This window comes from Physella acuta, unplaced genomic scaffold, assembly GCF_028476545.2.
Source record: "Physella acuta isolate Inbredline_101_S28 unplaced genomic scaffold, ASM2847654v3 ptg000221l, whole genome shotgun sequence".
Classification (NCBI taxonomy): domain Eukaryota; kingdom Metazoa; phylum Mollusca; class Gastropoda; family Physidae; genus Physella; species Physella acuta.
The window spans coordinates 45210-60843 of NW_026731740.1; the positions used below are offsets into that span (position 1 = coordinate 45210).

The window sequence follows — 15634 nt, forward strand, 5'->3', positions numbered from 1 at the left end:
CCACTGACACAGACAACCTCAAGTTTTGGGAACCACTGACAACCTCAAGTTTTGGGAACCACTGACACACACAACCTCAAGTTTTGGAAACCACTGACACAGACAACCTCAAGTTTTGGGAACCACTGACAACCTCAAGGTTTGGGAACCACTGACACACAGACAACCTCAAGTTTTGGGAACCACTGACACACAGACAACCTCAAGTTTTGGGAACCACTGACACAGACAACCTCAAGTTTTGGGAACCACTGACACAGACAACCTCAAGTTTTGGGAACCACTGACACAGACAACCTCAAGTTTTGAGAACCACTGACACAGACAACATCAAGTTTTGGGAACCACTGACACAGACAACCTCAAGTTTTGGGAACCACTGACACAGACAACCTCAAGTTTTGGGAACCACTGACACAGACAACCTCAAGTTTTGGGAACCACTGACAACCTCAAGTTTTGGGAACCACTGACACAGACAACCTCAATTTACCCATGTGAGGACCATTGTTTTGAAAACAAAATGTGGGAACCACTGTTTTGCTGACTTTCTAAAAAGGAACCACTTCTAAACATACGAGCTAAAAATGTGGGAACTGCTGGTTGATTATAGACAACCTGTCAGAGACAGGTATTTGATTTTGTTTGTCTACGGTCAACAAATATAATGAACCCTCCCACGTCCCTTTGTCAGCTGTTGGCTCCTGCTACAGTCATAGACTAAACATCCAGTCGCTAGCAGTAAAAAATAAATAAACAACTAGGCCTACTGTACTCTCTGATCTAGCGTGTGTGGACTACATTAACTATTCTATTCCAGCTGTAATTAAAGTACTTATAGTACTCAGTAGTGCTCTAAATGTCAAACTGGAGTCAGTGTGAGAGAGTGTGTATGAATATTACTACTAGTACTAGTTATAGATAAATTGTTTTTGATACGTTATGCGCCCATGTATAACGTTAAAAACATTCCTACAACTAGGAAGCGAGTTCCAAACAAGAATGACGTCACCATCAAAGGGCCGCAATCGTAGCCTCGTTAACCCAACGTACAGCTATTACTTCCTGTCAATCACGACGAGCAAATGGGAAGGGGGGAGGGGACAAACAACGGCCTGTATTTCAGCAATGGTCATGAAGTCACGCGCCGATGTGACGCATCGAGTGAGCGGGGGGGGGGGGGGGAGGTGACCAGACGGGGTCGTCTGCTGGCACCGCTTGATGCTCACACAACACAAAACAAAGATTGTTGTATTGCGTTGTTTGAACCGTTATCACTTCTAATGATACCAGTCTGACTCGTCTGGTACTAAACACGGACACAATGTTACAGATTGTACGAGGTTAGCTCAGAAACCTCTTTAAAGCAGTGTGGGAAAGGCAGTGTATAATGGCCACTTAGGCAAAACACGGAGTCTCTAAGACAACAACTATAGGGACCGTAAGACATGGTATTGGGACTCATAAAACTATTATTGGGGACCCTAAGACACGTGATAAAGACGCTCCGAATACAATTATTATTGGGTCTCTTAAGATCACTATTTGGGCCTCTATGGCCATTTTTTATTAAGACAATAAAATACAAGCTTAGGTAACGTCCATGGACGATGTTATGTTATAGACAATTTCAACAACATCAACGTTACTATATTAAGTTACCCCAACCTATCAAAACAACAGTATGGGTCGTGGGTCTTGTACTAGTTACGTGACCACTAGCCGTGAACCTATACACTAAGACACTACCAACAATAGCCTTACTAAGTTGTTACCTCACAGCAGTATAGACCCCCCCCCCCACCCACCCGGGTGTAGCAGTGCTGGCAGTGCTGACCTCTTTACGACAAATAATAAGGCACTTTAAAAAGATGTTAGTATAATTTTTTTTTAAAAAGTATTGTCCAGCAAGAGCTAACCAAAAGTATCAGCGTTTGAAAGAATTTTGTAAACAAAACCAAGGAAAGCAATTCCATTGAACTTATTTAAAAATAAAATTATGGCAACAAGCTTTTAAATGCGCAGCAATAAGAAAGAAAAACGTCTCTAGAACACATTTTAGCGAGCAGTATTTGATATAATTGACGCTAAACGTCAATTATCTGCCCCTTACAAGCGTCTCTGATAAGAACATCCGTGAACACCATTTCACCTGCCTGATCCAGTAACTACTGTGTCTCATATTTGTTCGTGAATACTTTCATCTTTAAATGTATTTTAATGACTAATTTAATATCTAATACAATTGAAAATTAGAAATTCTTGCATTGTTACCGAAGACGCACTAATCTGGAAAGTTACGAGGCGATTTTGAGTACAGTTTTACCACAAACCCACTTACGAACGGACTGAGTTCTAGAACACGAACAGGGCGATACTCAAACAGTGTCTTGTCGAGACTTCTTTCTAAATGGTCAGGGTGCTGGTTAGGATTACAGTAGCGATCTTAGTAAACAAACTAGCTTTTATGCGCACTGCCGGCGTTTTTAGACGTATAAAACAGACATTTTATTTGTAGAGTTTAAAGCTAACACTAACAGGGAAACTTTTTTTAGTTTGGGTCTAGCCCGTACTGGCGAAACGGAAGTATTTGGGAAACTGTCCGTATTGTCAAAATCCTTTTTTTTTCTGTGTTTTAAAAAATCAAATATTGATTTTGAACCAAACACTAATCTGATCTCTAACCCTACTCTACCGCTAGTCAAAGTCAAGAAAAAAGAATTTCGCCAGTAATGACAGTAGTAAAATTCAAGTATAAGTTCTGTACTGCCGTTTCGCCAGTACGGGCTAATCCATTTAGTATATGCGAGGTGGGGGGGGGGGGGGGGGTGTGAGTCTCGGGTAGGCGGATGGCTATCGCGTCAATACGTTTATGACGGCCGTAATCAAACGCACGAATAACAAACGCGACTGCCTCTCATCCATCAAATAGATCCTAACTATCGCCAAGCTATAACAATACATATAACATAAATCAATAGCGCTAAAAAAAGATCTGTCTAGCAATAACCACCATGTATACAACACAAGAACGGAACAGTACCCAATTAGCTGAATACTGAACAAGCTAGGGCGGAGGAAAATAGTACCTATATGTATATAAATACGACCCCCCCCCCTCCCACCTCGCCGTACAACGGCAAGCCCGCACAGATAGATGTGTAAACAGTGCGTCTACCCCCCCCCCCCCCCAACTGTGTAGGTCTAACATTAACAGGGTCAAGTTGTCGGTTCTAAAAAAAAAACGCATATCACGTCAATGTTTAGTGTCAAATGTCTTCTCTCTCTCGTCTTCAGTGAAGCCCGGACAGTCACTGGTGGCCGCTCATATTTTTCTATGAATTTTTTTTTTTTTAATATTTTACCAGAAATTTTTTAAAAAATCAGGAAAAGAGTATATGATGTTCTGGAGAGGAAAAAAATATCTAAGATCTATATACGCATCAGTGCAATGGTTATGAAGGTTCTATTAAAATACATTCATGGACACTTGTGTTTTGGTCCAGATCGGCCAACCAGCACACGGTGGTAAAACATGTTGTGTACACACTTGTCACGCGAAAAAAATCTGGCCATGAAAGTGTTGGTGGTCACGAGAAAGTAATAAAAGTGTAGGATACAGAACGTAGGTGTGTACAGTCAAACACTGACGATGTATATATTCCCATCTCTGCATATATATATATATATATATATATATATATATATATATATATATATATATATATATATATATATATATATAGGCCTATATATATATATATATATCAGTAATGAACGCGCTAAAAAATCTCACCACCACACACACTAACTACTGGCAGATGTTACATAAATGATGACTTTTATTTTAAATCCGCCTATTGAATCCCTAATGTGTGACTTAAGTGAGGTCAGTAGGTATGTACTGTTGCCAGCTAGCTACTCAAGTCAACCGACCTGCAATACTGACATGGTATGGCTAAACCCTACACAACAAGAACATTTGCGGTCAGCAAACGCTAACAGCAACATAGAACGTGACAAGAGCAGACACTGAACGCTAACCGCAACATAGAACGTTACACTACAGCAGACACCAAACGCTAACAGCAAAATTGAACGTGAAAACAGCAGGCCCAAATCTAACCTGCTGAGTAAAATAATGTAGGCTACATTGCAGGGGCGGAACTACAGTGCCGCCAGACCCCGCAATGCGGGGGGGCCCGCGCCATTTAGGGGCCCATACCCGACCATAATAATTTTTTTATAGTTAAAACAATAATTTTCTTGCATTTTTGACTTGACGGTAAAAGCTTTTGTAAATAACAAACAGATCTACTACAGTAGTGATGTTATACAGTAGCTAACAGATGCTGTTGTGTAAAAAAAATTATGCCTGAGCTGTAGTGTGAAAGATAGGCAAACCTTCAAAACACGTCCATGACTTATTTCCCTTTTTCAAATAGTTAAATAGGGGCGCTCCTAAGCTCCTTTTATTATATTTGTACTAAACAAATTAAAAAGCAATAACTTCTCTTAATAATTTTTTTTAAAGAAATGAATACAAAAGAATGACATAGCAAAAATAGGAAATATATTTGAAACAAATAATATAAATACAAAAAAACATAAAAATAAACATAACACCAGAAACCATTACAAACACAAAGCTTTCACGTTTTATAACTAGCGGGGAGGCAGTATTAGGGTCCATATTTTGAATAGACGTATTCTAAAAAAAAAAAAAAAACTCAATACAGACTAATGCACTCACACACATGACATGTTTTAATTTGTTTAAATTGAAAAAAATAATTTCCAAAACCCGGTTAAGCTAGAAATGAGTATCCAATGTTTGCATTATGTGTATATATATATATATATATATATATATATATATATATATATATATATATATATATATATATATATATAGGGGCCCAGAATATTTTTTTGCGGGGTGGCCCTTTTTTTCTAGTTCCGCCACTGCTACATTGTTGCATTTTGTATAATAAAATAGAAATAAATAGAAACAGATCTATAATAAATAGGAATTGTTTAAAAAGAAAAGTATGCCTTAGTAAATTAAATGGATTTTCCTGATAATCAGGAACAAAACAATGATGATAAATTAGTCATGAACAGGCGTGTTGGCTCTTGATTCAGGAAGGGAAAGTCCACCAATCAACAGTTACATGTTTATGTTTACATACAAGCACAACAGCCACGCTTGCCCGATCGATATATTTACTTTCATAACAGGTCACCAACTAAATAAACAAAACGGAGACCGTTGCCCAATCACATATTTGTTTCGCAAGTTAGCTTGTCTTATTTTTTTTATTTTTTGCGACAATACAATTTTTGATGTTGGCAGTACGGAGTACGTACAGCTATTGGAAAAATAACAAAGACAGGTTCAGACCGACGACGTTGACAAGCTAAAGTATAAGACGAGTCTCATGTGAGCTGTAGATGGGTATTCCAAGGGTCGGCTTTGTTTCTCTCTCTCTCTCTCTCTTTGTACTCAACTTTAAAGTCTTTTCAATTTCCTGTGCCGCGACCTTTGACCTAATAACGTATCTGCCCACACACTCCTACAAATGTCAGGAGTTTCACAATTCACAAAAAAAAAAAAAAACAACCTTGCTGTGTAATGGAAGCGCAAATGGCAGGACACCGCATCTTTATCTACGATGTAGTAATTATAAAGACGTGAGAAGAGAAGACAGAAACACGAGCTAGACGCAACTATCGATCTCAAATGTCGGGGAAATGCTGAGCTCTGCCAAATGATAAATTATTTTGTCTTCATTAATGACCAGCGCGTGCCACCATCTCGGCTCAGGCTAGACACTGCCGGAGATGGAACTAATGTTGCTGCTTACACATCGACCATCCCCACATACTCGTTATACTAGTACAGGACTATAAATAGATGTACCTCAGCTGTCAGATGTAACATCAAAGCATCGTTATCATCATACTTTCCTCTTAATGGTTAACGTTTCATATTTCTTGATTACATTTCCTAATATATTTAAATTTTAAAAAATTGTCAAAGCAAGTGGCCCCAGTATATAGGTAGCTAGACAGTGGCCTCAGTACATAGGTGGCCAGTGGCCCCAGTATATAGGTAGCTAGACAGTGGCATCAGTACATAGGTGGCCAGTGGCCCCAGTATATAGGTAGCCATATTTCAAATAAAATACGTAGATCTAAATAAAGAAATGGCGTATCATTGATTGGAGTGGGGGGGGGGGGGGGCCACTCCAATCAATGATACGCCATTTCTTTATTTAGATCTACGTATTTTATTTGAAATCGTGTCAGTGAGGCCCAACCTGCAAGACGAGATAACATAAGATCATAACTCCACGTTTTTATTGTTAGTTGAGATGACCGCGTCAGATGATCGTGTGACATGACAGCACGTCTCCACCCATGCCTTATATGTTGTACGTATATGATGCATCAAAAAACTGACACCAGATGTGTTACACATTTGACTGGTGTAACCAGAAGAGGAGGATTACATAACTGTAAGCACTTCACACTGAACCAAAGGCCGGGTTGTCACGTCAGAGGTCAATGGTAAAGTTCAATGTATCATGTGATTTCCGTCAATTACTCTAAAAACAATCGCTGTGCACAAACTCATTATTTCCTTCTTCGGGCTAGTACAGCCATCTGTACACCCAGCTGTGTCGATAGTTCTGGGTGAACCTGATACCCTAAGACCAATGTATTCACGGGAACACAAAGACTGTGGCACCTTTTGTACTGGGTCCACTGTATGGCTACCTATGTACAGGGCCACTGTATGGCTACCTATGTACTGGGGCTACTGGCTACCTATGTGCTGGGGCTACTGTCTGGCTACCTATATACTGGGGCCACTGGCCACCTATGTAATGGGGCCACTGTATGGCTACCTATGAACTGGGTCCACTGTCTGGCTACCTTTGTATTGGGCCCACTATCTGACTACCTTTTGTACTGGGCCCACTGAGTGGCTACCTATGTACTGGGACCACTGGCTACCTGTCTGCTGAAGCAATTTGCATAATGTGTATCAACGATTACCCTCGTATGGTGAATGTATCATAATGTTCGTACTTTCCATAGCCTGACCCCGCAATTAATTGACCATCATCAATCCATACTTAACACTTTCAAACGCGGATAAGTGAGAGACTGAGGTGTCGTTATCAGCGCCACTAGCGGCAGTCAGGGGCAGTGACCGTGCGGTTAGGTTGACCCGAAATCTAAGTGGTACGGTAAACAGACGATACGTTCAGAACAATATGACAGGGGATGCGGCAAATAGAGGACATGTTTAGTACATAATGTGGTAAATAGAGGATACGTCTAGTACAAAATGACGGGGGATATGTTTAGTACAAAATGACAGGGGATACGTTCAGTACAAAATGACAAGGGATGTGGTAAATAAAGGATGATATGTTTAGTACAAAATTACAGGGTGTGCGACAAGGCAAAACACAAACAAAAGGGTCGTGTTACTAACATCCCACCCGACAGAAAAGCTGTGGCTTTTGATTAAAAAAAAAAAATCTGCGCGCACGTTGTAGACATCCCTGAAGGCCCACAAGAACACTATCATTAAATAGACCAATTACCATTTGGCATCACGTGGTGTGACGTAATCGTCGGTGAAATGGCCCGCCAGTCTACCGAGAAAAATCCCGGTGGACCCAGAGGTAAATAAAATACTTTAAAAAAACTTTTTAAAAAAACACGTTTTTCTTGTGGACTAAAAAGTAGAAAATAAATTTTTCTTTTGTGCTTCCTCGAGCTGTGCAGATTCTTGTGATGACTGACAAAAAACGTGGGTACGTTCACCATCAAATTTCCCGACCCATCTGCCCGACCCACGTTTTTTGTCAGTCATCACAAGAATCTGCACAGCTCGAGGAAGCACAAAAGAAAAATTTATTTTCTACTTTTTAGTCCACAAGAAAAACGTGGTTTTTTAAAAAGTTTTTTTAAAGTATTTTATTTTCTCATTTTTAGTCCGTTGCTACACATGAAAAACGTGGTTTTTAAAAAAAGTTTTTTATATAGTTTATTTTCTACTTTATCTAATGACTTGATTAAGTATGACTTGACTAAGTGTTTATAAATACACGGACTAAAAATCTTGAGCGACCAGGATTCGAACCTGGGTTGTCGCGGCCACAACGCGAAGTACTAACCACTATACGATCACGGCCAGCGCGCTCACATCGATTGGGGCCGAAGTAACTGTGTCAATAGGCCTCCAGTCTTGTCGGTATCTTTAGAAATCATGTCCTCAATTTTATGGTCCTTGGGGCGTAATTAAATTAAGCTAATTACGGTCTCTAATTGCTAGTTTTTATGATTGCATCTGAAATTGTTAGGCGAAAGTAGCCTGCATGCCAAATTTCAGATCTCTATAGCAATCAGAAGTGGGCTAATTTTCGATGTCAATTTTAACAACAAACAAACAAACGCGAAGCTGAGTTAAGAAAAACGTGTTAAAAAAAAATCCCGGTGGGCCCAGGACTGGTTCTCTACTAGGCCTACTACTATGAGTGTTTGAATTTTTTTTTTTTAATTGTCGTGCGAATTTCCATCAAACTGAGGATTATCATCAAGCTTTGATGAGCGAAAAATCCCAATGAAAATTTTTATCTGGGGTCGGGGCCGCTTAATTAAAATTTCCCTGACCTCTGGGGCTCAGCAAGTCCACCACTGGACGTGATGCAGACAACCCAATCATTATCATTTATTAAGCGTTTTTAGCTACACGCATTTTGTCATTTTTTTTTTAAATAACGAGTTGTCTACTCTTTGTTACTGTTGAAAGTTCCCAACTAAAACAAACACATCATAAATTCGCCACATTCACATAAATTCACCACATTCACAAACGAGCAACTTTCGTGACGGGAAAATATGTCCATACTACGGACTAAAATGTATACACTGTTGACCAGTCGTGAAGTAACGTTGAAAGGAGGAAGAAAAAACACGAAGAAAAATCTGCAAGATACACTCCTTTCAACTGCTTCTCCACTCAGCATAGGGCAAACAGACTTGTCTGTATACAGACTCTAGCTATACAAGACATACAATGTTCGATCCATCCAACCCAACAGACATAAAAGAACACAGCAAAATGTGAATAAACAAAACATATCCCTTGTCTCTGTCAGATATTTCTATGAGAGACAATCTGTTCATGCTGTATTTATTCATCTGCTTAAAAATTTGCTATAATAGAATGCGCAGTCCACGACATTGCATTACATTAGGCCTACGTAGTACAGAGCTGATCGATTTTGTCTCAGTTTCTCCATACAAAAAAGATATTTATTGCTAGCCGTATGCCAATTTAAAATGATAAAAAAGCAGTACTTATAAAATTGTTGACAGGACGCATTCGAGTCTAATTTAGTTCATGTGAAATGACCACTACACTAACAACACCAGTACTGTTCTGCCTTCTCGTGTTGGCGTGAGGTCAAACTTGGACCATCCCATTTCTAAATTAGACAAAAGTATCTCAATGGTTTTTATTTACTACAGGAAGTTATAAGCCAATACAAGCACTTGACACAGCACAATGAAGCAATAGACCACAACATTACGTTAGAGAGCCCATATTGTGGATTTTCAGGTCACCCCCCCCCCCCCTCCCCACGACGCTGACCATAATCCCAAACTTTTTTTAGCTAACCCTAACCCAACTTCAATCATAATCCTAACTATAAACCTACATGTAACCCTAACCTATCCCTAAGTAGTCGGGAAGGGGGGTGTTATTTCGGAAGGGGGGGTGGGGTGTAATGTCATACTCCCGGATTTTCAACTGCTAGGATAAACCTTTATTATTTATTAAATAAAAAACAACCTAAGATCTATCATAAGAGTACAATACACGATACTACTAAAGGCCTATTACTTCCTCATTTTTGTTTAACTGCTAGGACCTATCGTAGTATGAGTGCAATACACTATACTGTTATATTACTACTCCATTTTATACCCCCATTGTTTACTATCGTAGTAAGGGCACAATACACTAAACTACAATATTCCTCCCTCATTTTTTAACTGCTAGGATGTATCGTAGTAAGGGTATAATACACTAAACTACAATATTCCTCCCTCATTTTTTAACTGCTAGGTTCTATCGTAGTAAGGGAACAATACACTAAACTACAATATTCCTCCCTCATTTTTTAACTGCTAGGATGTATCGTAGTAAGGGTATAATACACTAAACTACAATATTCCTCCCTCATTTTTTAACTGCTAGGTTCTATCGTAGTAAGGGAACAATACACTAAACTACAATATTCCTCCCTCATTTTTTAACTGCTAGGATGTATCGTAGTAAGGGTATAATACACTAAACTACTATATTCCTCCCTCATTTTTTAACTGCTAGGATCTATCGTAGTAAGGGTACAATACACGTAACTACTATATTCCTCCCTCATTTTTTAACTGCTAGGTTCTATCGTAGTAAGAGTACAATACACTAAACTACAATATTCATCCTTCATTTTTTAGTTGCTAGGATGTATCGTAGTAAGGGTACAATACACTAAACTACAATATTCCTCCCTCATTTTTTAACTGCTAGGATCTATCGTAGTAAGGGTACAATACACTAAACTACTATATTCCTCCCTCATTTTTTAAACTGCTAGGTTCTATCGTAGTAAGAGTACAATACACGCTACTACTATCTTGTTCCCTGAATGAAAAAACCAACAGCAGCAATTTGATTTGCCCGACCTTGCCTGAATGGAATGATTATTTCCAGACTGTGGCTGGTGGCTAGCGCTGGCCAGGGCACACAGTCAATATTGACCTCCCACTCGTGACTACAGGTCATATGTTGACAGGGCAGGATAATGACACAAGAACAAGAGAGCCAGTGTTGGGGGGGGGGGGGGGGGTGATGCCCTGTTGTCCTGCTGGTGCTAGAATCCTGGGATATCAGCCTCACGTTAACTCCACGTATAAATTTTAATAAAGCACCAGGGGTTCATTCAGACAGTTTTGTGGAGGGGGGAGGAGGCCTTGAAACCTGAGGGTGGGGGGTTTCACTTAAAATTTTCAAGAAGAAGGGGGCACTGGTATGGTTATAACTAGACATCAACAACTAATGAGCTCCACTGGGAACGTTACATTTTTTTTGGTGTTCAAATCAACTTTTAAAATGGACGTACACAGCAATTAAGATATGAAGTGTTGCTTGAAAAAAGATCAAAATTTATTACAACAAGTTCATATTATATAATTATATCATGTTGGGCCACATAATATACTTTGTAATAAGAAAACTTCAATTTTGATTAACATAGCCTTTGTGTTGTTATTAAAAATAGCACATCTTGTCATTTTTGAAGAAACAAACAATTCTAACTACAATCATTATTCTTTGATGTTTTATGGCTACGTACACAGTTAATCTCAAAACCAGCTGACAATGTAATTAATACTTAATCGGAAAATTTGAAGTGAGAGAAATTCTGTAACCTATGAACAGTTGAAAAGTGCTTGGAGTTTTGACTACACTACAAATTTAAGAGAAGAAAAGTGGAATACTCAAGAAAACAATGGCCTACTTTAATCTTCAGATTTAGAACCAACAGCATTTCAAGCCTTATGTTTCCTCAACTGAGTGCCTTTGTTATTATTTATAAATGTTTAACTACAACAAAAATAACAAATTATAATAAATCAACTAAACGTAATTTTTAAAAATAACACATGAAGTAGATATGGGCAACTTTTGTTTTCAGATATGATTTAAATAATACAAAACATTCATGTTATAAAAACTATATAACAAATCTGTGACTTTGGAACATAAGGGGAGTAACAACCAAGAGCCAATAAACCCCACCTTTGCACACATGACCTCAGCACTCCCACAAGTAAAGTTATCAAACTGTTACTTAATGTATACATAGTGTATACATAGCTTAAATAAACCATACTTGAACTTAGATGTGATTTATTACAAGAAGCTTTAAAAGCAGTTTATTTCTTGTTTAGTGCTTATGATAAACACAGGATAGTGTGTTTTGCTGAAGAAGACCTTAGGTTGAAACATTACAATGGCAAATATCCGCATGATGATGTAGTTGCAGCTTTTTTTTTTATCTGCTAAGATTTCCACTAACTTCCTGATATTTCAGACTAGTTATTAAACATAGCCTTGACATCAAACAGTAACATGGAGTTTTTAAAGAGGTTTATGCAGTGTATGTTCTCTTATCAATATCTGATAGTGATAATGCCACACTAATATTCTTTTTTTAAAAAGTGCTATATTACTGGTAGTAAACTGTAAACTAGTTTACATTTCTAATGCTAATTCTAACTGTATCTTATCATAGTTCCTACATCAATCCGATTTTACAGTACTACAAACAATGCACTTATTTTTAAAGAGTCCTCTGTTGGGAATTTGTAAAAGTAATGGTCAGTATTTTCCCCCATTTTTTAAACACAAGATTCACCAGAATTCTCTCCATAAAACAATAACAAAGATAGTAAACATTAACTTAAAGTTAAAGTCAGCACTTAAGGAAATAATGTAGTAATCATTCAAAGGACTTGACTTTTCAATGCCAATGACATAAATTACTTTCATTGGGCTTTTGCTTTGTTTATAATAAATATAATAATACAAATCCTGATGGTTACTTATTGTTGTTGTTTGATGAAGTGGTCTTTGAAGTGAACAAGTGAAAATATACAAAGTAATAAAGCTTCTTAAAGTGATGCTTAGTTATTGACTATAGGGCCTCTGTTAGATTCAGCTATGATTTTACATGCACACAATATTTCCTAATATGTAGAATGAATGAACAGGGAAAAAATCATAAGTCCAAAATGGTACCTAGACAATTGAGATTTGTGAGGTACCATCAGTCGAGTGAGCAATTTTTTGCTGTTGAGTTACTAGCAAAATTAGAGATAGAGAAACCAGATCCACAGGTTTTACAGTTCATGGAAAAGAAAACCCCTGAAGAAAATTGAAACTGATCATACATCGCAGCTATTAACTATTAACAGATAGCTGTCAAACTCATTTCCACAACATTCTGAAAGGGAGGAAGAATAAAACCTCCTTAACAGACTTCGTTTCAAAGGCTTGAATATGAAAGTGAGTAAAGCATCTTAAGCATGGCAAAAAAGGCAAAGACCAGTGAAGAGAATAGCAGTTGTGAAAATTATGAGGAAGTACTAGATAAATCAATCGGAAGTAAATATAATAAAACTAAACAATTTAATTAACACTAAAAATTGACGACAAATGGAATCTGGCCTTTTACTATTCAGTCAACTCAACTTATTAGGCATCTGGATTATCCCTAGACTGTTGTCTGAAACTCACCAGGTGCATGGTACCTAGATATTCGTTGATAGTACTGAAGGGGTGATTAATTTTATCAAGTAGGCAGAAGGGTAGGCCTATAGATGTTGGTTTGTCATTTTGAAAATGTTTCAACAGATAAGTTGCGCAGTAAATAAATAAGTGTTGAAAAGTCTAACATATAGGGCCTGATTAGAGCAAGGTGTTTTGCTTGAAATCATTTGTAATATGGGGCCTACTTGTAATATTTTCCAACATGCAGGTCCATCAATACTAAGATTTAAAAAAAAAAAACTGGAAGTGATGTGACAAGAACATTCTGTCTTGCAAGCTACAATGCAGGCAAAAGTTTTTTGACTCAAAATTTTAAGAGTGCAGTCCCTTTAAATCTATAATACACTTCTAACTAAGACTATTCAATTCAACATGCTATTATTTACAGGCCTATAGTCTAGACTAATTTTCAACTCAGTCCCCAATCTAAATGTGAAAAGCATATTTTCATTTTGAGCTCTACTGCACAGGCCCTGGCTAGGGCTAGGACTAATAATAAACAAATAGTTGGACTCTAGTAGTGCCATTATTTAGGCCTGAACTTAAAATTTTAATATATCAATATTCAATCAGCCTATCTAGAATCACAATCTATAGACTTTTTAGCTTAGGTAGAGTTAGTACTTAGTACTTATGCATCTTTCCTTTATTGTTTCTGGCATTAGGAAATCAAAAGCACAAGGTAAATAGCAAGTTATTTGAAGTTAATAAAGTTAAAATAATTGGCAAATAACGTTATCAACCTCTGGGACAGAGTGATTTAGAGGTAGAGAGCTGGACTGCTAACCCGTAAGTCTCGAGTTCGAATCCGGGTACAAGTTAATAGACCGTCCCTGAGTCCACCCAACGCCAACTCTGATGGGTACATAACTCACGTTAGGGAAAGTAAAGGCGGCTGGGCATAGTGCTGACTACACTATCTCTTCATATGCCGAGGTCACAGAAACAAGTGAACTCTACTTCACTTGCCCTATTATTGGTCAGGTTTGACAGGGAAACTTTACGTTATCAACCACCAAGATTTGATTTTGAAGTAGTCTAGAATCTAACTCTACAAGTCAGCTGAGTAAACCAGAAGTAACACATCTGACTGATATGATTCACATTTTACTTCTAATTTCCTAAAGTAGGCCTAAGAGTAAGACCTAGAATCTAGATCTTAGAACTAGACCTAAGCAATTGCATCTCTATTCACACTTTTAAAAATATATTATATTGGCCCAATATTGGGCTCTACTAAACTAAGTTTATTATGTTATGGCTAGATACAGATGTGTACTCTATTTTAAAAAGCAGAGAGCTAGATCTAGATCTTTATCTAGACTCTAGAAGATGTCAATATTAGACCTAGATCTAGACTCTAGGTCTATTTCATTTTAACAAAATAAAAAAAAAATGACCCCCACCTTCCAAGATTTTGGTCGATGTTCTGCTTTACGCGCAGAAAATTCTTGCGTAGGTTTTCTCTTTTAAACATCTTGAATGTTTCAATCAGGTTTACACGTAATTCATCGCAACATTGTTCTAACTAACGATAACACACTTGCGAATGGAAAACCATGATAGATCTAACAAAACTATTCCATAGCTGAAAGTGAATCATCGCGACACTTTCCCTTACAGTCAATACCAGGAAGTGGTAGTAAATAAAGGTTGCTCTAACAGTCACCAATGGACGCTATCTTTCTAAAAGCATATATGAAACTTAAACTGAATAAAGTAAATTTTAAATGATTGTACATGAGAGAATTTTATAGTAGGTGCTTATTACAAAGAACGAAGTGAAAGTCAAGAAAATAACTAGTTTAAGTAAGGGGATATTTCAATTCATTCATTGAAACCATCGAAACATGTAACTACGTTTTTACTATCTTTAGTTCATAAACTGACGTCATATTAACATACATATTCAAAAACATGATAGATCTAGTAGCTTGATATTTTAGATCTAAATCAACGGCCTCCAAACTGGGAATGTGCTAATTAGTCCCACTAGAGGTGTGAAAAGTTTAACAGAGATGTACAATGTTTAAACACACACACATATTTATTTATTTATTTATTCCAAATAAAAAGTATGTTCAAATTAATATGGGCAAAGAAAAGAACACGTACAATAAACAAAAAGTTAAGAAGTTTCAATCGAAATTTTACTGCCCATCACATTTGTTGGGCTACGGCCGCAACCAAAGATAGGCCTTATTGCCCTGT

At 37.6% G+C, this 15634-nt stretch overlaps 1 protein-coding gene across 4 annotated transcripts in view; it reads right to left on the reverse strand.

Moving 5' to 3' along the window:
• The window catches only part of LOC131937757 (rho GTPase-activating protein 44), a 34327-nt gene extending 19273 nt beyond the window's left edge, over nucleotides 1-15054 (reverse strand). For all 4 annotated transcript variants that reach the window (XM_059295387.1, XM_059295388.1, XM_059295386.1 and 1 more), the window contains exon 1: nucleotides 14830-15054. In XM_059295387.1, coding sequence (XP_059151370.1) covers nucleotides 14830-14900 — 71 coding nt within the window. In that variant the 5' untranslated portion in view covers nucleotides 14901-15054. The remainder of the gene's footprint in view (nucleotides 1-14829) is intronic.
• Nucleotides 15055-15634: the final 580 nt, after the last annotated feature.